Here is a 23,480-nt window from a genome sequence, read left to right as displayed (position 1 = left end):
CTCCCACCAACCAAGCTTTCTTCATTTCAGCAGCCTTATCTGAGAATGTGGGAAGAGTTGCTTTGGATAAACACAAAGGTTAAAACTAGCAATTCATTTTAATAATGAACTCCCCCCCCCCCCCGCTCTCTCTTGGTCTTATTCAGACGCTTAGATCTGCTGGCAAGATCTACATGCTGTTTTTCATGCTGGTCATCTTTCTGGGCTCCTTTTACCTGATCAACTTGATCTTGGCTGTGGTGGCCATGGCGTACGAAGAGCAGAACCAGGCCACCATTGCTGAAATGGAAGCGAAGGAGAGGAAGTTTCAAGAAGCCATGGAGGCTCTCAAGAAAGAGCAGGAGGTCTGTAATCATTCCAGGGGGTGGTCTTGGAGGAGCTTTCCAGGGGGTGGTCTTGGTGTGTTCCTTTCATCTTTCTTTTGACAGCTGAGTTACGTAATTGGCAAAATCACATAGTTCCAATCCCTGCCCACTGTGGTGTAGTGGTTAAGAGCGGTGGACTCGTAATCTGGTGAACCGGGTTCGCTTCCCCACTCCTCCACATGCAGCTGCTGGGTGACCTTGGGCCAGTCACACTTCTCTGAAGTCTCTCAGCCCCACTCACCTCACAGAGTGTTTGTTGTGGGGGAGGAAGGGAAAGGATATTGTTAGCTGCTTTGAGACTCCGTCAGGTAGTGATAAAGCGGGATATCAAATCCAAACTCTTCTTCTTCACCATCTGCCCCTCCTCCCAGTCTTCTCCTCTGACCTCTCCCACCACCAATGTCCAGGCTCTGAGCCTTCCTCCTCTGGGGTTTCCCTTTGGGGTACCCCGGTTGACACCTCCCACCACTCCTTGTCATCCAGCCAGCCCCTGACAGCACTCTCCCACGTGCAAACCTTGCTCTCAGCCATTCCCACCAACCTTACCCACAATAACATAGTTAATTCCCAGCCAACCACTTGCCACAAAGCAAAGTCTGATCTACAAAGAATCCCTGGCAGCATTAAGCGTAATTTACAGCTATTAACCCACCTCCACCTAAAGCAATACAAAGCTGTACACACAGCAACATAAAGCATGCCTCCCACCCAGATTGGGCCTTTCTCTCTTTCTGACAGTTCAGTCTCTCACCCTGAGTGGTATTAAGCGTCTTTATAACATGCCCAAACCTCACAACCCAGACTCCCTCACCCTGGGCTTTCTTTCCTATCTGTGTGCAAAATATGTCGCCGGTGGAAGCAGCTCTTAGCATCCCACTACGATGGCATGTGTTAATTGGCAGTGTGTGTGAGTGTGTTTGTGTGGAACACAATCGGAAAGAGCCAGTTGGTTTATTATTATCATCATCTTTAAAGATATTCCCATGCTCAATAGAAGGAAATTAATGGCTCTTCATTCAATATTTGCTGCCCTCACCATTAGTTCAAGTTAATTAGCATTCTTTTTAGATTTGCTGTATTGATCTTGCAACTTCAAACAGCCATTAGTATCCCATTATTCAACAAGTGGAATAATAGACGGGGGGTCAGCTGTTTAAACACTGCCAATGCTCTTCTTGTGCAAATAAAGAGGCTCACCAACTGTAGGCCAGGAGCACTGCTGCTGAGTATAATACTACAATGGGTCTGATTAGCGTGAATGAAGCTGGCATCAATTGTTGTGGGATGGTTTGCCGTTTGTTCCTGCGGCTGCTGTGGGTGGCTGTTAATTAAATCTGATTTCTCTCGGGGGGAGGGGGACAGAATCCCTCAAAACTTAGAGGTGAGAACATATTCAGTGGATCAGATCATCCTTCGGAAGATGCTACTGTCCTGAAGACCCAGTTTGTGGTATTATGAGGTACAGTCATACCTCGTCTTGCGTTTGCTTCAGGTTGTGTCCTGCAGTGACCCAGAAGTACCGGAAAGGGTTACTTCCGGGTTTCGTTGCTCGCGCATGCGCAGACGCTCAAAATGACGCCACACGCATGCGCAGAAGTGGCGAATTGTGACCTGCAGAGGCGGGTTGCATTCTGCCACTATTGTGAATGGGGCTCCGGAACGGATCCCGTTCACAACCAGAGGTACCACTGTACAGTGGACACTCGGGTTGCGAACGTGTGGGATACACGTTCGCAACCCACATCTGTCCGCAACCCGAGAAAACGCAACCTGAAGCGGCTGCAACCTGAGGTATGACTGTACTATACCACTTCATACTTCAACTGAGTGATTTGAATGTTGCACCACCTTAATTTTGATATTAATTTGGGGGTGGGGGTCATTCTAGATGTAACCCTGATACCCTTCCAGTTCTCAGGATCCTGTATCTGTGGGTAGAATATATAAGAGCAAGCTTGCCAAGCCAGGTTCTTTCGTGAAGCTAATGTGTTTGGGCTGGCTAATTAAGTACCACGATTCGGCATAACCAAAGAGCTGCATTAAACCTGGGTTCAAATCCCTGCTTAGCTGTAAAGCTCATGGGCGAACTTTGGCACCCTCTTGGCCTGACCTCAACACACAGGATTGTTGTAAAGATGAACTTGCAGTGAACAGGATGTTGAGGTTGGTGGTGGTGGTGGGTGATCATCACTCTGAGCTCCTTGGAGGAAGGATGTAATAGGAAAATAAAAATAGGTCCCCCTCAACAACAGACAAGAGGGTACAGTCCAGAATGGTACAATCTCTGTCTCCCACCTCATTTTACATAATGGGAACATTGGGGGAGGGATATGACACAGTTAAGGATGCAATGCTGACCTCTCTCCCAAATGTGCATTTTATTGTCCTTTTCCTAGTTATTGGCTTCCTTTTTCATGATTATTGTGGGGTGAAGGAGTTGGTTTCATTTCCAGGCTGTGTTGTAGCATTATTATTATTATTATTATTATTTTCACTCTCTCTCTCTCTCTCTCTCTCTCTCTCCCTCCCCCACCTAATTTGGCCTCTGCTCCATTTCTAGCACCTCTTGGTGTTATCAGACTTTTCCTGCAGCGATTTCTCCAGATAGCTGGTGCAGAGGGCATGCTGTCCAGGCATGCAGAGGAGAAAAGTCTATCTTATCTGTGTATTATGTACGTGTGGGCTGGCGTGTGTGTGTGTTTGTGTGCTATAAGCCCATGGTTTGTGTTTATCGCTCTGGATCCCTGGTCACAGCAGGTTCTGTCACTTTGCAGGATAAGATTTTCCTTGCAGAAAAGAAAAAGAAAAATCTGTATCAGCAGAAATAACACGGGCTGTTGCTTCTGCTTTCTTGGGAGAAGCAGAGATTTCCCAGAAAGTCCGGCTCCATTGCCCTCGTGGTAGAGAGCTTTGCCTGTGCTCAAATGCCTCAACATTATCAATGTTGGCTCATGACTCTTGAACATGTGTTTTTTTGGGGGAGGGGGGCAGTCTGCAATGCCTCACACTTGAGAATCATGGCAGTAGATGATGGGATGGAGTCAGGATTCAAGTTCCAGCCAAGACACCGGTTTTCTGAGTGCCCTTGGTCATAGTACCATTTCTGTCAGCATCGCCCTTGAGCCAGTGCACCAACTGGACTCATGCACCTCAACCCCGACTGGGCTAGGCGAGCTGGGTAGCACTGCCAGAGACCTCCTTTCTCACAGGAACAGGTCACAGTGCTGTGGACTCACAGCTCAGAGCTGAGAGCACCGGATTCACTGTCTCAATAATACAGTCGTTGTGCAGCAGAGTTTTGCAGAGTCTTGCAGAGTATAAACCACTCGGAGAGCAGCTCTGTAGAATATCTTCCTTTTATTCCGTAACTACAACTATGATACAAAACTATATACAGAGCTGAATATTCTAAGCATAAATCAATGCTACACTGAGAGTCTGCAGCTGCTCTTAGCAGCAACCTTATCTCTAGACACGATCTCTAACACACTCTCTCTCTCCGATACACTGACTGACTGACTCTCTGACTCACACACACAGATGTGGTGCTGGGGCAGAATAAGTAGATAGCAGAACACGCCTCCTCCTCTCTGGAGAGTCAGCAGAGATCATCAGGAGATCATCAGGAGATTCTTGGGTATGGGAGGGGTGAAATCTCCTCATCTTCACCCAGTTCAGACCATTATTGGGCCAGTGTGGGCCGGTTGTGTGGAACTTTGCAGCTCTCACCGAATTTCAAATTGAAAACTCGGCTCAAAACTAAATTAGGTTTCCTCTTTTATATGTAGGGGTACATTTTCTAAGCACTATTGTGATTTAAGGATTCTGTGGGGGGAGATCACTAGTATGTTGAATCATGTTTAGTTTTCTTTAAGTTTTGCTTGGCGAGGAATGCCGAAATTGGTTTGAATGAGGCTAACTCTATAAGTTAAAGATCTCCCCCCCCCTCTCTGCTATATATATAAAGTGTTATATACATATAGTTTTAAAGGTAGCCTATTTCTGTTTCGTTCATCTGCCCCTTCCAGGCGTTAGCCCGAGGAATCGATTCGATGTCACTTAGCTCCTTTGAAATGTCACCTTTGGCATCGAAAAATTCCAAGGAACGAAGAAGCCGCAGAAGAAAGAAGAAATCCTCAGCGGGAGAAGAGGATGGGGAAGATCAGAAGGGTCCAAAATCTGAATCGGAGGATGGTCAGCAGAGGACGGTTAGTCTTTCTAGGGGTAAAACTAGGCCTTATTTCACCCAGGTCAAAGACCCAGTTTGGCGCACACACCCCACAGGCTGGGAGCCTCAATGCTGCCCCTCTGGAGGCTTTACCTGGGGCAAAAAAAATCCTGGCTAGCCCCGTTCCCCCGTAGCTACAGCTCTGAGTCTTTCCCAAAAGTGGCAATGAAGGGGAAACTCCTCTAGAAAAGGAATCACTATCATGGAGATAGGAAAGGATTTCCCTCCAGGCTGGATCAGTACAAGAGTTGCCAACCTTTCTAGGCCTAGTGAGCATGTTTGGGTTTTTCAGCATGTGCCCTGGGTGCACCCACCTATTGGTCACTTCTCTGCCCCCCCAACTTTGGATCTGCTTACTTTAATCCTTGACCTCCAGGAGAAGGACTTTGTCACATACAGTATCAGGAATGGGAAAGACCATCCTCTGCCCGGGGCTCTGAACAACTGCTTCCAGTCACAGGAGACTGTACAGTGGTACCTCGGGTTAAGAACTTAATTCGTTCTGGAGGTCCGTTCTTAACCTGAAACTGTTCTTAACCTGAAGCACCACTTTAGCTAATGGGGCCTCCCGCCGCCGCTGAGCCGCCGCTGCACGATTTCTATTCTCATCCTGAAGCAAAGTTCTTAACCCAAGGTAATATTTCTGGGTTAGCGGAGTCTGTAACCTGAAGCGTATGTAACCCGAGGTACCACTGTACTAGGTGAGATGGATCAGTGGTGTGATTCAGGATCAGGTCATGTTCCTGTGTTCATATCCACAGTCCCACAAGCTGAACCTGTGCGGTATAGATAAGCAGAAAAAAAGAAGAAAAATAGCCATGCTCTGACATGTCATAAAGACCACCGTACCAGCGAGTTTTAGAAACTCCCCTTGCTGCGCATCCATCTCTTTCCCCAGGTGTTCCAATTTTCTGAACTGGACAAATTAACAGAGGCAGTCTGTGTAAAATATCCAGATTCCTGGCTGTTAGCGGAGTTAGCACTAAAATCGATCGGCACGCTGAAAGCCCTGCAAATGTTGGACATAAATTTGATAAATAAGCAACACACGCACACGACTTTGAGAATGCACCCAGAACTACTGCTCTGTCTGTGATATATGAATGGGTTCCCCCCCCCACTGTGTTTATTTTTCGAGAGCCTTCATTCTTGTTGCTTAATTGAGTGGGTTGCCTTGCTAATTACAAGGTTGTTAAAGCCAAAGCGGCTGCGTGAGCTGCTCTGCTCTGCTCTGAATGGGTTTTTGGCATGCTGAATGCAAAAGAGAGAGAGAGAGAAAGAGTCAGACTGGACGTGAAACAAAGCAGCACGTTTCTCAGCATGTTCTTCCGACTGATGAGTCGTCTTTTTCATTCTGCATCCAGCAATTTGTCATCTAAGCAAAGAACACGACAAGGAGCAGGGCTGGGCTTACAGCGGGCATTTCCTTTGCCAATGGGTGCTCAGCACCTTTTGAAAGGGGTGAGGACAAGTTGACTTAGTGCAGATCAGTTCTGACCCACCCCCGTTCCCCAACTGTACTGGCAAAAGGAGTGGCTGTTTCATGGGAACCAGATTCTTTGCCCCTTAACAACCAGAAAGATCCACTTCTCCTTCTATGCCATCATTCTGTTTCATTCCCTCCCCCCTCTTACTTCATTGCATCATGGGACCAGTTCACGCAGTTGTGTTGGCCACTGAATTTTCACCAAATATCCCATGCGTACCTGCAAATGTGGAAGTAAAACAGCGCCTGTTGTCTTAGAGAAGAGCCAAAGTTTCTCTGAGACAATGCCTGTGGTTTTTATTTTATTTTTTCTTCAATGCCCCCCCCCCCCATTTCCCTACCCTGGGTATTCTTCAATGTCTCCTTGTGTCAATTAGTCTTGGATGTTTTCAAACCTGATTACATGCAGAGGGTGGGGAGATGAGGGAAGCCCCCCCCCCACCCGTGTTCTACGTTTGACCTACTGGCTGGGAATTGCCCACTCTTTTGTTCTAAACCAGTGGTTCTCAACCTGCGGGTCCCCAGATGTTGTTGGACTACAACTCCCATCATTATTAGCCAGCATGACCAGTGGTCAGGGATGATGGGAGTTGTAGTCCAACAACATCTGGGGACCCACAGGTTGAGAACCACTGTTCTAAACTATAGCGGTAGAATTAGACACCCTCTCTGGCTCTGTGTAAATGCGTAGTAACATTCGTTCCTTTCTACTCCACCCCTTGTATTTCTTTCCTTCCTCCGCCCTCTTTGGCTCCTTCAAGACTGTGCTGGGCTTTACTTCTGGGTCCATGGAAAACTCCGTGAAGCGCAAGGCCAGCCACGGGAGCGTCTTCAGCTTCCGGTTGCGCAGCAGGGACCTTGGCTCGGAGGCGGACTTCGCCGATGACGATATCAGCACCGTCGGGGAGAGCGAGAGCCAGCGTGGGTCTCTGCTGGTCCCCAGGAGCGGGAGGCGGCTGAGTGTGCAGAGCCAAACCAGCCACAGTTCTCCAAACTACACACAAAATGGCAAGAGGAACAGCTCGGTGGATTGCAATGGTGTGGTTTCACTGATTGGAGGAGGAGGAGGAGGAAGCGCGGACCCAACGACTCCGACAGACGTGCTGTTGCCGCCAGTTATTACGGAGAAACCTGGAGCAGGTGACACGGTGGGTCTACTTATCATTGTATGTCATGTTCAGATTCTCTTTGTCATCGACCAAACCAAGCACAGCCCTGTGCTGTGTCGCAAGTGCTTGTCACGCTGGCAGCATAGGCTCGATGGACCAAAATATGTCAACAATTAAGATGCAGTCCTGGGCAATGTGTTACTGCAGCTACTAGGGGTTGAAAGTGAGAATTCCAATGGCCTTGTATCCCCAAACACACATCTCTGTTGCAATCGGCCCTAGACCCTTAGAGTAGCATAAGCCAATATGGTGTTTTCCAGATGTTGCTGGACTCCATCAACCCTAACTAGCATGGTCAGTAGTTAGGGATCATGGGAAATGTAGTTAGCCCAACAACAACATCTCAAGGGCGTCATATTGGCTGCCCTTGCCTTAGAGGTATTTGTGAGCTTGGCTAGGATGACTTGGGGATTAGTGGCTGCCTATGCTAAAAAAAATTCTGGAGCTTACTCTTGAAGTGGCACCTCTGAGGGCCAAGGATGCAACATCCAGTGGGAAAAAAGCCCCTCTTAGCATCCTTTTATCCAGGGTACCTTCTGTCAGGAGCCCATCCTACTCTGGAGTAGGACCCTGGTAGAGACACATGCCTGACTGGCATGTTGTCTCCCTCCTGGGCGATCGTTCAGGAGCTTCAAAAGCTTTCTTCTTCCTGAACATCACAGTGACTGATGCCAACAAACATCAGCACACTTGGGGATCCGCAGAGTTTGCGCAGAACTCAGTAGCTCAGCATTCGGCTAATCTACATTTATTTACATAGAAAACACTCAGAGCATTCTGACTTAGCTCCTTCCTCTTTCTCATCAGACAGCAAAAGAGAAAGAACAAAGGACAATAGTCCCACTTCATGGAACACAGTAACACAAACATCCTGTCTCCGTCACTTCCCACTCTGTGGAGTCAAAACATACACCATCATGTGATAGACAACAATCCCATGACTGCAGTCACGGAGCAGGAATCTTAACACCTTCTGCTTGTCTGCCCTGGTGTTTCCTCTCTTACTTTGCTTTTGGTTCTGTTCCATCCTTCAGCTGATCTTGCCAAAGTTTAGCTCCCAAGCCCTGATCTTACAATGCCGTGACTGGCTCTGTCCAGATTGATACTGAGTGTTCCAGAAGTTCTTTCTTCTTGGGGGCTGCGGCTGGCATTGGGAAAATTATTACCCCATGATTACTTGTAAGTTCCATCAGGATTGTGAGCTACTTCTAGTTATTCCGTTGCTGCTGTTGTTACTTAAGAAAAACATGTGTTTATATAAACTTCATTGGAAGTGCATCAAAATTAAAATGCTCATGCTCTGTGTCTGTCAAGTTCCATATTGACGTATAGCACCCATGTCAGGCCTGGGACTTGGCTCTGTAGCAGGATGCAATAGATCCTTAGTCTGACACAAACAGGTGGTGGCCAAATGGTCCAGAGGCAAGAGATGTGGTCAGGGTTGGCCTGGAGTTCATGTACTGGGTTAGGCAGACAGGAATCAAGAGCTGGAGTCAGGAGACATGGCCATGGGTGGACTGAGGTCAGATACCAGATCTAGCAGGCAAGTCCCTGAATTTCTGTTGCTACTCAATGCAATGAATTATCGAGGAGCTGGCTTAATAGGAAGTCTTACAAGTCTTGGTGGCCCTCCGTTGGCATGTTAGCTCAACTGGGATCAACTGATGGACCAGTACTGGAACCTAGGGGCACCCGTAGCTCTCAGAGCCCAAGCTGACTGAGGGACTAAGGCAGCCTTTCCCAACCTGGTGCCCTCCAGATTTCTTGAACGGCAACTCCCAACAGACCTAGTCATTATGGCCAAGGGTCAGAGACTGAAGGAGTTGTATTCCCAAACATCTGGAGGACAGCAGGCTGCAAAAGGCTGGATTAGAGCCTGCTGGCAACTCCCTCTGTCTGTGAAGTTTGCTAACAACTTATGAGCCACCCTTTATTTATTGGTAAACTCATTAACACAGTTTCTGAACCATATCTGAAGAATGCAAGCAGCTTAGCGATGGCAATGACAGTTCTTCAGTTTGCTCATTTACTGCGGCTGTTCCTGAAAGCTGAGAGTGCTGCTCTTGACTCCCACTTCAGTCAGCAGGAGATGAGAACACTCAGCCTTCCCAAAGAGGTATATTGGTCTAAATCTTGCAGAAGCTGATGGGAAACTTCCTGTTACTTTTCACATCGGCCCTATCCATTCCAGACCTTGAAACTATTGCTTCTCCCCATGTGCTACTTTCTGTAGCATCCACCCCTTTTTTTTACAAATGTCTGTTGAAAATTGGAGTGGGCAGCCAGCAGAAAACACTCTTGGCACCTCTGTGGTCGTCTAGGAAATCTCACCGGGGCACTATAGCAACAGATGCTCACTTTGGTGATGCAGAAGGAATGGTGTTCTTGCTTCTACGAAGCACGTTTGGAATCTAATCTATTGAGGCCATGTGAAATGAGCTAAGAGCTGCAAGCTTGTGACTTTGTACAGTTACTCTTTTTGGAAAGATTCAAATAACCCTACTAAAAAAAGGAACACATGAGTGTGGTTCAGTGTTGTAGCAGTTGTGGTTGAATTGCTTTTAAGGACTTTCTTCCACACTGGGCGAGCTCTCCAGATTACATTGTCTATCAAGGAGTAGTGAACATAGTGCTCTCCAGATGTTATGGACTAGAACTCCCATCACCCTTTGCGATTGTCCCTGCTGGCTAAGGCTGATGGAAGTCCACAGCCTCATTTGCTACCCTTGATCTTCATTCTACCCACATCAGTTTCATACTAGTTGAACCATCACGACTTTATATCAGTTGAACCGTCATGACGTTCTCCAAAGAATTATAGGAATTGCAGTGTAGGTAAGGGTGCTAAGAATTCTCTTTTGGGGATCTCTAGAGCTCCCTGCAGAGGGCATTTTATTCATGTTGTTGTTTAGTCATTTAGTTGTGTCCGACTCTTCGTGACCCCATGGACCAGAGCACGCCAGCCACTCCTGTCTTCCACTGCCTCCCGCAGTTTGGTCAAACACATGCTGGTAGCTTGGAGAACACTGTCCAACCATCTCATCCTCTGTCGTCCCCTTCTCCTTGTGCCCTCCATCTTTCCCAACATCAGGGTCTTTTCCAGGGAGTCTTCTCTTCTCATGAGGTGGCCAAAGTATTGGAGCCTCAGCTTCAGGATCTGTCCTTCCAGTGAGCACTCAAGGCTGATTTCCTTCAGAATGGAGAGGTTTGATCTTCTTGCAGCCCATGGGACTCTCAAGAGTCTCCTCCAGCACCATAATTCATAATTTTATTCATAGAATCATAGAAATGCAGAGTTGGAAGGGACCATGAGAGTCATCTAGTCCAACCCCATGCAATAAAGGAAACTTTCACCCAATGTGTGGCTTGAACCCATGACCCTGAGATTAAGAGTCTCATGCTCTACTGACTGAGCTATCTTGAATATTTGGAAGCAACGTTTTCACCACAAAGATTCTAGACTGCTGCGGCTGTTTGAGTTGTTCTGGGAAGTGATTTCATAGACTTTTCTCGGGCGAAGTTGGATGATTGTCATCTTGGCGTGAGTCTTGGCAAATTCTGTGATTAGATGATTAGAATAAGCTCCAGCTCTTGCTGGAAATGTTCTACTGCATGTAGAGCAGATACAATGGGAAGCATTGGATAGTTGCATGGGAGTGTTAAGAGAAGGATAATTTCCAGCTGGGACTTAACAAGGACAGCCTTGGCACTTTTGCCGCCTGAAGCAAAACAGTGCCACTAGCCTCACTCCCATAGCCGGTCCTCTTATTTCTGCAGCGTGAAGGTGCTCCATTTTGTTCTGCTCTTTCGGCAAAGGAGGCCATGGCAAGCCTAGAAGGGGAGAGAAGTCAAGCCAGGTGAAAGCTGAAAGGGAGTTCCCCAACAAGGGGGGAGGTGTTTGCTCTATACCCAAGTCCCATCAGCTCCTGGGTGCTAAAGGAGCAATTGCTATTCACAATTCCCTGTATGATCCCTGTGTCGAGTTCCCTTCCGCTTCCCTGTTGTGTGCAGCTATTGAAATATGTGCCATAACATCATTATATTGCGTGTTGCTCCGCCTTTGACGGATGGTTGCCAGTTTTGTGGACTGGAAGAGGGTATGGAGTTGCTGTTTCTCAGAGGCAGTCCTGCGAATTTTATCATGTCTAAATGGGGTGTGCAAAATGGTGTTGTTGGTTTTTTTGTTAATTTAATTTCATCATTAAATATTTCACTTTTCTTATTTATTTGTTCCGGTCCAGCACTTTTTGGTACTTACCTTTTAATCTGTTATTTTGCTTTTATTCCTTGTGATAGCAGCAGAGCTGATTTTAGCAGGAGCTTCTGGCAGTGCCCGTTTTATTTTTCTAGAATACTCTTGACGTTGGACTGTTCTGGAGCATTGCATTGTGTGTGCATCATGGGGCGAGGGGATAGCAGTTGGCACTAAAAACGCCACCCCACCGCTGCCTGCTCCCATTCTATCCAGAAATGACCTAGAAAAAATACAGTGTCCAGTGCATTCTTTCCCCAGATACCATGCTGGTAAGCCCTTCGTTCTTTCTGAAACCAGATTTGTAACCATAATGTCTAATTCCATTCTGAGATTTCATGTATGAAAGACGCAGCTTGGATTCTAATGACATGCACAACATATTCTTTGAAAGCTCATTCTGGATTCAGAACATTTGTTGGTTCTAATATGAGTTATTATTTTCCTGACCATGTGAAATTTGTTAAAATGGATCTGCGGTATCTGATTTTAAGTCACACGTTGAAAGAAAGAAAGAAAGAAAGAAAGAAAGAAAGAAAGAAAGAAAGAAAGAAAGAAAGAAAGAAAGAAAGAAAGAAAGAACTGTGGGATGGGGGGGCATTTTTCAGATAACCCTGGATCAGTCCATGTCAGACCCCACCCCCTGAATTTGCTGCAAGAGTTAGCACAGTAGTTTTTCACAATTCCTCTCTGCATCTACATGTGTTTGGGTGGCACTGAGCCTACCCCCAAGCTGTTCCGCCAGTTAAATGGTCAGCTTCGTTTTGTTACCCCAGGAGTATCACCTGCTCTGCCAGGAGCCTGTTCCTTTGTAAAATCAAAACTTGCCCATCACAGATTTGTTCCTACCACGGTCCTACCTGCTGGTATCTGTGTGTCATTTAAAAAACATTAACAGAGATCCAAACAAGGAAAAACAAAGCTTGCCGGCTTGCCTAAGTTGACAGATGAAAATGTTCAGCCTGTGCGGCAGGAATGTCCATCGTCGAAACCACACATGGAATGGAAGCAATGTAACTTACCTCACTCACCCTCTTCGCTAATGACTTCCAGAGGGGTAGCCGTGTTGCTACAAAAGTTAAGCCCATTGGTTTCAGTGGGTTGACTCTGTGACTAGCGTTGGGCCTCGCCCAAAGAGTCTTGTAGAACCTTGAAGAAGAAGAAAAGATTTATTGTGGCTAAGTGTCTGTGGTCTGCAGCACATCTCCTAATGGGTAGCCACTTCTGAACAAGAGCCTTATAGTGTGAGACTTGGATGTTTTGCTTTCTTTTGGCATCTTCTGATTGGAGTAGTATGCCCTCTGTTCACAGAATATATTCTGGATTGGGTTGTCTTCTGTGGATAAGTAGTCTAGCCTTTGACTAGGAGATTGAACTTTTGGTTTTTCTTGCTCTGTAGCTAGGCAGGCTGTGTGTAAGACACGTGTGTGTGTGTGTGTGTGTGTGTGTGTGTGTGTGTGTGTATCAAACTACTGCTACAAATTGGAAGGATCCAGCATCTTTGCTTCTGCGCTGCCAGTGCTGTGAGTCAACAGCTATTCTGGCAGATTGAGCGCTGCACTTCTGGGGCAGCACCTAGGCTGCAATATCAGATGGCCAATTCCTCATTTCAAGGTGCTATTTATGTCCCCCAATCTTGTTCTTCAGCTTGGGCAACTTGTCTCAATGGAGAGAACCTCACCTGGCCAATTCCCCTCTCCCTGTAGTGTTGCCCTTTTGAACCCAACCCCCTGGTTGCCTGCCTTGGATTCCACAACCTGCCTCTGTCCATTTGAACCTTTTAACGGCTGCCTTTGGCATGTCACTGCTTGCCCACCTTGGGGCAAGTCCTAACAGGAGCAGTTGAAAGCACTGGGTCTGCTTAGCCTGGGGAACATAAATTTAGTGGGGGAGGGACATGATAGTGATCTTCAAAAATAGGAAAGGCTGTCATGAAGAAGATGGAGGAAGCCTGTTCTCTATTGCTGTAGGGGGCAGGATGAGACAAATGAATGGACTGGATGGGTCATTGGCCTGATCCAGTAGACTCTTCTTATGGTCTTATGACTCCTCTTCCTTGTTACCCCCAAGAGCAAAGGAGGAAGGATCTCAGGCAAGAGTTTTAGGCAAAGTACCCGGCTAGGTGTATGTATGTCAACTTGGGAGGAGAGGGAAACTCATGTGAACACTTGCCTGGATCAGGGCCTGGATGAAAGCCTGGTAGAGGTGGAGTCTGCATGTCCTATAAAGCTCTCAGTCTACACAGGATCAAAAAAGTGCCAAGCTCCACTACCCAGCCTTTACTGAACTGGGTAAGAAACAAGTTGCCATTAGACGTTGCCCAAAGCAAATGTAGAGGGTGAAGTTTCAGAAGGACTTAAGGACAAGCAAGGAGGGTTTTGATCCGGCTGGCAAAATTTCTCAGTCTTGGGGTGGTGCTTCATTTCTTTGCAGAGAGAACTCCCAGGTGATGACATTCTGGGATATAATCCTCCATGTTCGAGGCCAATAGTTCATTATGCTACATCCCGAGTCTCATCAATTTCTGGTGCTTGTGTTGCATTAGGTCTGTCATTTACATTGCAGCCTGCTTAAGCAATCTTTAATGCTTTAAAAGCTCCCGATGTACATGGCAAATTAAAGCTTTGTCACTGATGGGCGAGTTTTACCTGGCTCACCTCATAACGACTTTGCTTTTTCTGAGCTTTCTTGGAAAATTCCCAGAAAATGTTCAGAGTCTTTCTGAGTTCTGGAAAACCGAGCTCAGAGGAGGTCGATCTCCCAGCTTCCCCTTCTAGTCTCTGAACAGTGGGCATTGTTAGACTCATCCTTAGGGCTTGGTGCTGCTTAACATGATGATGATGATGATAATAATAATAATAATAATAATAATAATAATAATAATAATAAATTTTATTTATACCGCGCCTTCCCCAGCCAGAGCTGGGCTCAGAGCGGCTAACACCAGTAAAATTACAGTAAAAACATAATAGGGGGGAAAACCCAATTTAAAATATGGGTTAAAATTCAAATTAAAATGCAGCCTTATTTTAAAAGTATCCCATAGATCAAAACCATAAAGGGGCGGAAACATAAGGGTCAGACTGAGTCCAAACCAAAGGCCAGGCGGAACAGCTCTGTCTTGCAGGCCCTGCGGAAAGATGTCAAGTCCCGCAGGGCCCTGGTCTCTTGTGACAGAGCATTCCACCAAGTCGGGGCCAGTACAGAAAAGGCCCTGGCCCTAGTTGAGACCAATCTAACCACCTTGCAACTTGGGACCTCCACAGTGTTGACATTTGTGGACCTTAAGGTCCTCTGCAGGGCATACCAGGAGAGGCGGTCCCTTAGGTACGTGGGTCCTAGGCCTTCCTAGATGTGTGGAAATTGTTGTTTCCCATGCCTACCTGTTTAGTGGATTGTGCCAGGAATGGTACTGTGTACCCTTGCAGCAAACGATGCTCTTGAAAAATCCCCTGGATATCCATGCCCAACTTTTATCAGTCCTCCCCAACACCACTCCCTGCTTTCATAAGGGAGGGCTGGCGGGTAGCAGTGTTGAACCTATTATGGCTCAGACCTGAGCTTCAGAGGCTCATAATGCAGGTGAGGTCTACAAACTGCCACTGTTCTGAAATTTGCCGCCACCTCTAAGATGCACTAGTGCCCAAATAGCTTTAGAGTGCAGCCTCTCTCCTTGTCGCCGTACTTTCCAACCGCAAGCTCTCAAAAGACAGATGTACTTGATAGCGCTATGGATCTTCATTTACATGTAAATTGTAAAGCAATTTATTTGTCTCCATGGTATTAGACCAATTCAAGTGGGAAACATTTTCAATCAGTCCAAATGGAGAGAGATGTGGTCCACTCACTCCCTGGTGTATTCCCCCTCCTCTAGCTTCTTCACACTTTTCCTGCCTAGGTTTTTAGTCAATCTGTAGGAGACTAATAGATGAAGCAATGCACCTTTTGGCCCATTTTCCTATGCCAGGAGGCAACAGAACTGTCCCTTGGGATCTGTGGGCCTAGTTTAATTCCTCGGTCATGTTTCCTTCCTTGCCCTTCCTTCCTTAGATGTATATCCTACACTCTATTCCCATCTGGCTTCTGGTCCATTTCCAGACAAAATTGGGAGTGCTGGTGCTTACCTTTAAAGGCCATAAACAGCTGAAAGACTAGGTTCTCTGGAGGAACGCCAGCTCCCATATCAACCGGACTTTGTGCTGAGGTCATATTCAGACCATATTCTGCCAAGTGCCACCACTATCCAAAGTAAGGCAGGTGGCAACCAGGAAGACAGGGCCTTTTCAGTGGTGGCAGCACTCTTTGTGGATTTCCCTCTCCTGGTAGGCCTGCCTGGCACCAGCATGGTTATCCTTTAGGCACCAGGCAAAGATTCTCCTTCCAGGCTTTATAAGGTATCTTAATGTATCTCCCCTCCCACTATCAACATGTTGTTGTACACAACTGCAGCTTAAAAGGCTAAGTGAGCACTGTCTTCCTTAGAACTCATAGAATCGTATAGTTGGAAGGGACCGTACAACACCCTGCAGTGCAGGAATCTTTTTGCTCAAAGTGAGGACTTGCTCAAAGTGAGAACCCACAACCTTGAGATAGTGCACACCCCAGAAATGATCTCTTTCAGCTTCTGCCTTCTGGAAGAAGGTACAGGGTTATAAAGACTAAGACCAACCAGTTTCTATCCAAATGCTATTTTGGTTTTAAATACAGTGTAAGGAGTCCCTATGGGAGTGTATTGTATTTTAAAAATGGGGTATCAGAGTTTTTAGGGGGCTAACCAGGTTGGGATAGCAGGCTTGTTGGTTTTGAATGTCTTATGTAGATTTTTTTCCCTTTAGTTTCATTGTTCTGTATGGGACAATGACAATAAAGATTATCGTATTATCGTAAGAGTCTCATGCTCTACCAACTGATAAAGGCACATAAAAGGCTAGTCTCCTCGAGTATATCAACCTCTGCATCATTTGGAAGGACCAAAAATGGAAACCAACTGGCAATTTAATAAAACAGTCGGGATTTACGTGTTGCTAACTGGGTGCATTTGTTGAAACAGACCACTCCATCTGAAGAAGTGAACAAGAAGCAGCTTCTGTCACCCCACCGCCTTTCTGTCGATCAATCTGAGGAACGTTTCCAAAGGCAACGAGCTGTGAGTGCTGTCAGCATCATTACCAGCGCCATGGAAGGTAAGACGTTAAGTCCAGCTGCTCTCTCTTAAGTACAGTCAGAGAATCTTGAGAGAATGGCAGGCCGTGGTCCATCTAGCTCAGTTGCTTCGCACCGGATAGGACCTTTGATATGGGAGTATCTGCAAGAGATGACTGTGTAGATTCCCTTGTAACTTTCCATGGAACATTACTGTGATTACGTTTTGAACTTCCTTCCCCAGACCAGTTCTAAGCCTTTCCCTCCCACACTCCCAAATTTGATGGCATCCTCCTACTTATCTCAGTTCCTGGGATCTAGCTTTGGGTACTTGGCAGTGCAGTCCTAGGCCTGCCTTCTCAGAAGTCAGTGGTTCACAGCCTGGCTGTGGCAATTTGTTCATTTTCATTCATTTATTATATTTCTATGCCACTTTTTGGGATGCGGGTGGCGCTGTGGGTTAAACCACAGAGCCTAGGACTCAGAAGGTCGGCGGTTCGAATCCCTGCGATGGGGTGAGCTCCCGTTGCTCGGTCCCTTCTCCTGCCAACATAGCAGTTCGAAAGCATGTCAAAGTGCAAGTAGATAAAGAGGTACCGCTCCGGTGGGAAGGTAAACGGCATTTCTGTGCGCTGCTCTGGTTTGCCAGAAGCGGCTTAGTACTGCTGGCCACATGACCCGGAAGCTGTATGCCGGCTCCCTTGGCCAATAAAGCGAGATGAGCGCCGCAACCCCAGAGTCGGCCATGACTGGACCTAATATATACCTTTATGCCACTTTTTGCTCACACGAGTCAGAAAGCGGCTTACATGCAATATATAATAACACAGTGGAACATTACAATTACAACATAAATCTTATTAACAAATCATCTGTAAAACAACCACCTTCTATAAAACACTGTTCACAGAACAGTTTAAAAACAGGCTAAACAGCACAGCCAAAAGAAGAGTCGTGTTATGAAATTCACAAAGCATTACAGCACTCGTAATCCGCAAAACAATATTAAGAACATTAACAAACTAACAACCCAAAACAAACTAAGCACTGTGGAATACACACACTCCATACCCCCATAACTCATCGTCTTTCACTCAGCTCATTAGAAGACACATACATTCACACATAATTTAGACAGTGTTTCCAAAACTTGGGTCTCCAGCTGTTTCTAGACTACAGTTCCCATCATCCTTAGCTTGTAGGGCCAGTGGTCAGAAATGATGGGAATTGCCCTCCAAAAACAGTTGAAGACCTAAGTTTGGGAAACCCTGATTTAGAGCTTAAAGGTTGTCCAACCCATTTTGGCCAAAAGTCTTCCTTGTGGAGGCAAAACGTCTTCAAAAATATATTTCTTAAGCCAACAGTTTTAATTTAGGTATCAGACAATCCTTCCTTTCCTCTTCCATTTTATTTTAAATATTATTTATTGATTACGTCTGTCTGCATTTCCTGCCTACATCTCCTGCCCAACTTTGGGTGCAACGATTTGCCCTCAGAATTCCTCCTCCAAGGTTTGCTTTTCTGTAAAGGGAACTGATAGATGTGCTGTGCTATCAGCACTGCATGAACGCTGCTAATTATGAACGTACGAAGGAAAGAAGCTTTGCACACCCACACAAAAATCTCCAAAATGGAATCAGGCTAAATGTCTGAAATTTCTGCTATTAATTGGAAGTTCTTATCTGAGGCTGGTGTGTGTCGTGTGTGTTTTATAGTGGACTGCACCAGTTCAAACACCATGCCGGGGGGGGACACATTTATTTATTTATCTTCTTAACAAATCTATAAAAAAATGAATATGGCACAGATAAATGTTCTCATCCAGCAGTTTGCCTGCTCTGCTGGCTTTCTATTTGCAAGGTTTTCGGGTTTGGTTTTAGTTTGGGAGCTTATTTAAAATTGTGACTGTCTCAGTCACTATATTCAGAAATGATGCAATATCCTGGATCAGGCCTGAGAAGAAGATGCTGTGGTTTGGGGTTCAGAGATTTTTATCTAAACAACCCAGTGATTCCTGACCTTGCTCTGCTCAAGAGAGAGAGAGAGAGAGATCTTGTTAAATTCTGTATCAACCACGAAGAAATGTAAGATGGCAGTGGCCCAAGCATTTCTGCATGGGTCACCTTTAACAAAGGCTGTCATGACTGCCGTGGCTTTCAGAAACTAAAGCTAGTAAGGAACAGACATATAGCTGACGCGGTTATTTGCCATGTCACACTGTGGTGCCAAAGTTGGCCAAGCGGCAGGAAGCAAGGTCATTTGGACAAGGTTGAATTCCGCTTTCGTTTACAACAACCAATAGTGGAATGCAGGAAACTGCCGCCGTGCATGTCAGACTGTTTGACCATCTCCTTTGACTGGCAGTGTCTCTTTAGGGTCCCCTGCAGAGGTGTCTGGCTTCACCTGCTGTCTGGTCTGCTCACTTGGATGCACCAGAGTTGAAGCTGGACCTTCTGCTTCCAACACATGTGCTCTGCAACTGAGCTATGATTTTTCTCACCGTATTATATGTCTGTGTTGTTACAGATAGATAGATAGATATAGATAGATGATAGATAGATAGATAGATAGATAGATAGATAGATAGATGATAGATAGATAGATAGATAGATATAGATAGATAGATAGATAGATAGATGATAGATAGATAGATAGATAGATAGATAGATAGATAGATAGATGATAGATAGATGATAGATAGATAGATAGATAGATAGATAGATAGATAGATAGATAGATAGATAGATAGATATAGATGATAGATAGATAGATAGATAGATAGATAGATAGATAGATAGATAGATAGATAGATGATAGATAGATAGATAGATAGATGATAGATAGATAGATAGATAGATGATAGATAGATAGATAGATGATGGTGATAGATAGATAGATAGATATAGATAGATAGATGATAGATAGATAGATAGACTGACTCCAGATGGGCATGGTATAAATGTTGTTGTTGTTTGTTTATTATTATTATTATTATTATTATTATTATTATTATTATTATTATATAGATTAGCATACATGAGACTGATCTTGCATGTCTCCTTCAAAAAACAATATTTGTTGTCTTTCTTTGGCTAACACTAGCAGTAATTCATGTCTACTGCAAAGAATGAGGTCATAGAATTGTACAGTTGGAAGGGGCAACAAGGATCAGGTAATCCAAACATAGGCAAACTCCGGCCCTAAGAGGACCAGTGGTCAGGGATGATGGGAATTGTAGTCCCAAGCATCTGGAGGGCCGGAGTTTGCCTGTGCCTGAGGCTAGTCCAACCCCCTACAAGGAAGGAATATGGAACTGGCCCATATGGGGATCGAACCTGCAACCTTGGTGTTATCAGCACCACTCTCTAACCAGCTAAGCTATCCAGGCTCCAGTCCAGATACTGCCACAATTTTAGCCTTCTTTCTTGTCAATGGATGCTTTGGGGTGGTTTTGCCTCCATTCTATTGAATTGCAGAGCAAGTGGCAGGCTTTTGAATGTCATTTCTGTGGTATGATTGTGCAGAGAGTTATTATAGTCTCTGTTTACTGTATTTTTGGCAATGTGTTGGTTCTAGGGTTCTTTGTAAATATGGGTGTGTTTTTTAAGTATGCTTCTGTTGTAAGCTGCCAAGTGTTCTATACCGAAAGCAGGGCAGAAACGAAGGCATTTAATGAATAAATGAATCAAGCATGTGCTCTGCCACTTGCTGTGGAACTTAGGAGACAATATATTATTATATATATTAATATTTGTGTGGTGGCGGCAGCAGTGGCAATAGCAATAGCAGATGATCAAAACGAAGAAACGCACCTGAAGGTGTAAGTTGTCCTTTTGAAGAAATATAACTGGGTTTATATCAGAGGTGGGGGGGGGGGTGATTTGTAAGCCTGGTGGCTGCATTCCATTTTGAGCAACCTTCTGGGGGGCACTTTCCAGTGGGGGATAGGGCCAGAAGCAATTGTGAGCAGAGCAACAGACGTAACTCCTACTTTGGCTTATGTATGCTGCATTGCAGCCATGCAGAATTCAGAGAGTTCCACCTACAGCCACATCCCCACAGTTCAGGGACATATTCCAACCAGGTGAAAAGCACATTGTGGAAGGTGCAGAGCCATGGCAGTTTGGAGGATGTGGCCTTGGGAGACGGTGTGGTTGGATGGAGAGGTTTGACAGCTGAATGGAGAAGCTTAAAAGCTCAATGGGATGTGTCTGTTTCCTTGCTTGCCTGCCATTCCCTGACCCCCTGTGTTGTATGACTTGCTCCTTCTCACTTAGAGCTTGAGGAATCCCAACAGAAGTGTCCCCCTTGCTGGAATCATTTTGCCGTCCGCTTTCTCATTTGGGAGTGTTGCCCGCTGTGGCTGCTGATCAAGAAGAAAGTGAGGTTCATCATCATGGACCCGTTCAGTGACCTCACCATCACCCTTTGCATTGTGATGAACACGCTTTTCATGGCCATGGATCACTACAAGATGACAGAGGAATTCGAGAACGTGCTCAACATCGGTAATCTGGTAAGAAGATTCTTCTCAACATTGATGCAGTGCATTCAGGCAGGGGGAACCTGAATGACAAGGGACTGTCCAGCCTAGCATCCTGCTTCCAATAGTGCAGGCATAGGCAACCTTGATGTTTTGGCCTACAATTCCCATGATCCCTAGCTAACAGGACCAGTGGTCAGGGATGATGGGAATTGTAGTCCCAAACATCTGGAGGGCCGGAGTTTGCCTATGCCTGCAATAGTGGTTGGCCAGTTGCCTGCGATATGCTCATCACTTACGCAGTGGAATCTTGAAGTTCCTTTTAGCTAGCATGGCTAATGACTGTATGATATCCAATCGTCTGTAAATTCTTTACTTACTTCATCAAACCATTTTTAGGCATTGCAAATATCGGCCATAAAAACAACAACACCCATATATGAAATTTTAAAATATATACAAATAAGCAGCTATGTAAAAATATGTAGTAATGAGGATTTTCATTGGCGTTTTTCCCCACTAAAAAGTGCCATTCAGCACTCTTAAGAAATGCTATTTTGTTAAAACCCTCTAAGATTTAGTCCACCCTTGCAGCAAAATAAAGTGGCAGGATCTTGAGGTGCTAGACTAGACTGGACTGCTTTTAGCCGCAGGTGGCATTATGGGCTTGGATGTCATTGTGGAATGCAGCAGGGCATAGATCATGTCTCATTGATATGCAACATATGTTCTTTCCAGAAGGTCTCAAATTTCAGCCGTGCATCCCTGAACCGAACCCTTTCTACTCCCACGTCATGCTTCTGCATGTGTGGAGGGAGCTCAGAAGGGACCCATTTACTCTCACAGAATTGTAGAGTTGGCATGTGCCAGGAGGGCTATCTAGTCCAGCTCCCTGCAGTGCAGGAATCTTTTGCCCAACGTGGGGCTCACACCCTTGCCCCTGTGGTTAAGAGGTCATGATTCAAACAGCTCCGGTGTTTGCAGGGCCGTCCTAAGCATATCTGGCACCGTGATGCAAAGATCTCTCCGGCATGCCCCCCCCCAGGGAGCTCCAAAACAGGGGGGGGGGCAGTGGAGAATGTCCTCTGCCTCCCCCACCGCCCCGATCCCTGGCGTGGTGGTGACGATTAAGCAGGAAAACGTGCTGGCGGACATGCTCTTCCATCCTAAGCTTCTCCGGGAATCGCTCTTCTCCTGAGGAGGCTTGGGAAAGAAGCTGCTCGCCCACCAGCCATATAGTTGGCGGGGCGCAACTGGTGGGCGTGCAGGGAAAGGGGAGGCTCCTGGCAAAGTCGCGCAGCTCCCCCACTCGCTAGGGCGCCCCTGAGAGGCCGGCGCCCTGGTGCAATGAACCACTAACACCAATGGGAAAGACGGCTCTGGGTGTTTGTCTAAAACTGTAAAATTTCTAGGGCCCTGCGGCAAATGGGAAAGGAAGTTTTGGGAGGAAAGCACCCCTCTTCCTCCAGCTGCGCTCTCATAATTGCAGGGAGCCACCTGTGACAGGAGAAGCCTGCTTACAGCTTAGCATTCTGTTCCTTTCCACAGGTCTTCACTGGGATTTTTACGGCTGAAATGGTCTTCAAACTCATAGCTCTGGATCCCTATTACTACTTTCAACAGGGCTGGAATATTTTTGACAGTATAATTGTCACGCTAAGCCTGATGGAACTAAGTCTTTCCAGCATGGGAAATGTGTCTGTGTTACGCTCTTTCAGACTGGTAAAGTATTACGTCTGCTTGTCTGTCTGTCTGTCTCTCTCTGTCTTGCACACCCATTGCAACACCTTTTACCACTTTTTAGAGGGAATTAGTTTAATCACACAACTCTTTCACCTGAAAACTGCAGCTCTGTCATGCATTATTTAAAAAATGACTTCTTGTTTCTCTTTTTCATAATAAGACCATTTGAAAGTAACAATTTTCAGACTAAAGGGTAACCTGCTATGGCTAAGCTGAAACGGCTTACTTTTGTTTGGTGTCTCTGTTCATATATACTGCACCATGCCTTCCTTTGGAGGCTATTTTTTGCACTTTTCCCAGGAGCATATTCATATTGCTTTGATGTGCTTATTCTCAGCACTATTTTTCCATTTTTCTACATGGCACTTGCAGTCTTTGCCCTCAGTTGTCCACACTGACATGTCACCCACTTGGCCTTGGTTTCTGACCCACATGGCTTTGCCGGTGTCACACAACACCGGTGTGATGATGTCTCAGAAGCTCAAAAAACAAGAACCTCCACAGCCGGACCTCGTTTGTGGGCAAATGATGCCGAGGTTTCTGAAGGCATAGAAGAAGATGGATAATAGCACCGAAAAGCAGCAGCAGCCATAGGGCAAGAGGGTGCTGAAA

The 23,480-nt window shown here is 45.9% G+C and overlaps 1 protein-coding gene and 1 long non-coding RNA gene across 11 annotated transcripts in view; one reads left to right on the top strand and one right to left on the bottom strand.

Annotated features, from left to right (window-relative positions):
• LOC309381042 (sodium channel protein type 5 subunit alpha-like) overlaps positions 1-23,480 on the top strand; it is a 215,660-nt gene that overhangs the window by 73,531 nt on the left and 118,649 nt on the right. For all 10 annotated transcript variants that reach the window (XM_081931409.1, XM_081931407.1, XM_081931408.1 and 7 more), the window contains 6 exons: positions 147-344; positions 4,394-4,573; positions 6,841-7,227; positions 16,551-16,683; positions 20,920-21,158; positions 22,674-22,847. In XM_081931409.1, coding sequence (XP_081787535.1) covers positions 147-344; positions 4,394-4,573; positions 6,841-7,227; positions 16,551-16,683; positions 20,920-21,158; positions 22,674-22,847 — 1,311 coding nt within the window. The remainder of the gene's footprint in view (positions 1-146; positions 345-4,393; positions 4,574-6,840; positions 7,228-16,550; positions 16,684-20,919; positions 21,159-22,673; positions 22,848-23,480) is intronic.
• The window catches only part of LOC309353405, a 157,457-nt gene that overhangs the window by 108,360 nt on the left and 25,617 nt on the right, over positions 1-23,480 (bottom strand). The gene's annotated exons all lie outside the window — the stretch shown is intronic.

This window comes from Podarcis melisellensis (assembly GCF_964234715.1).
Source record: "Podarcis melisellensis genome assembly, chromosome: 12".
Lineage (NCBI taxonomy): Eukaryota > Metazoa > Chordata > Lepidosauria > Squamata > Lacertidae > Podarcis > Podarcis melisellensis.
The sequence above is the reverse complement of the archived record's forward strand: the minus strand, read 5'-3'. Positions and strand labels throughout refer to the sequence as shown.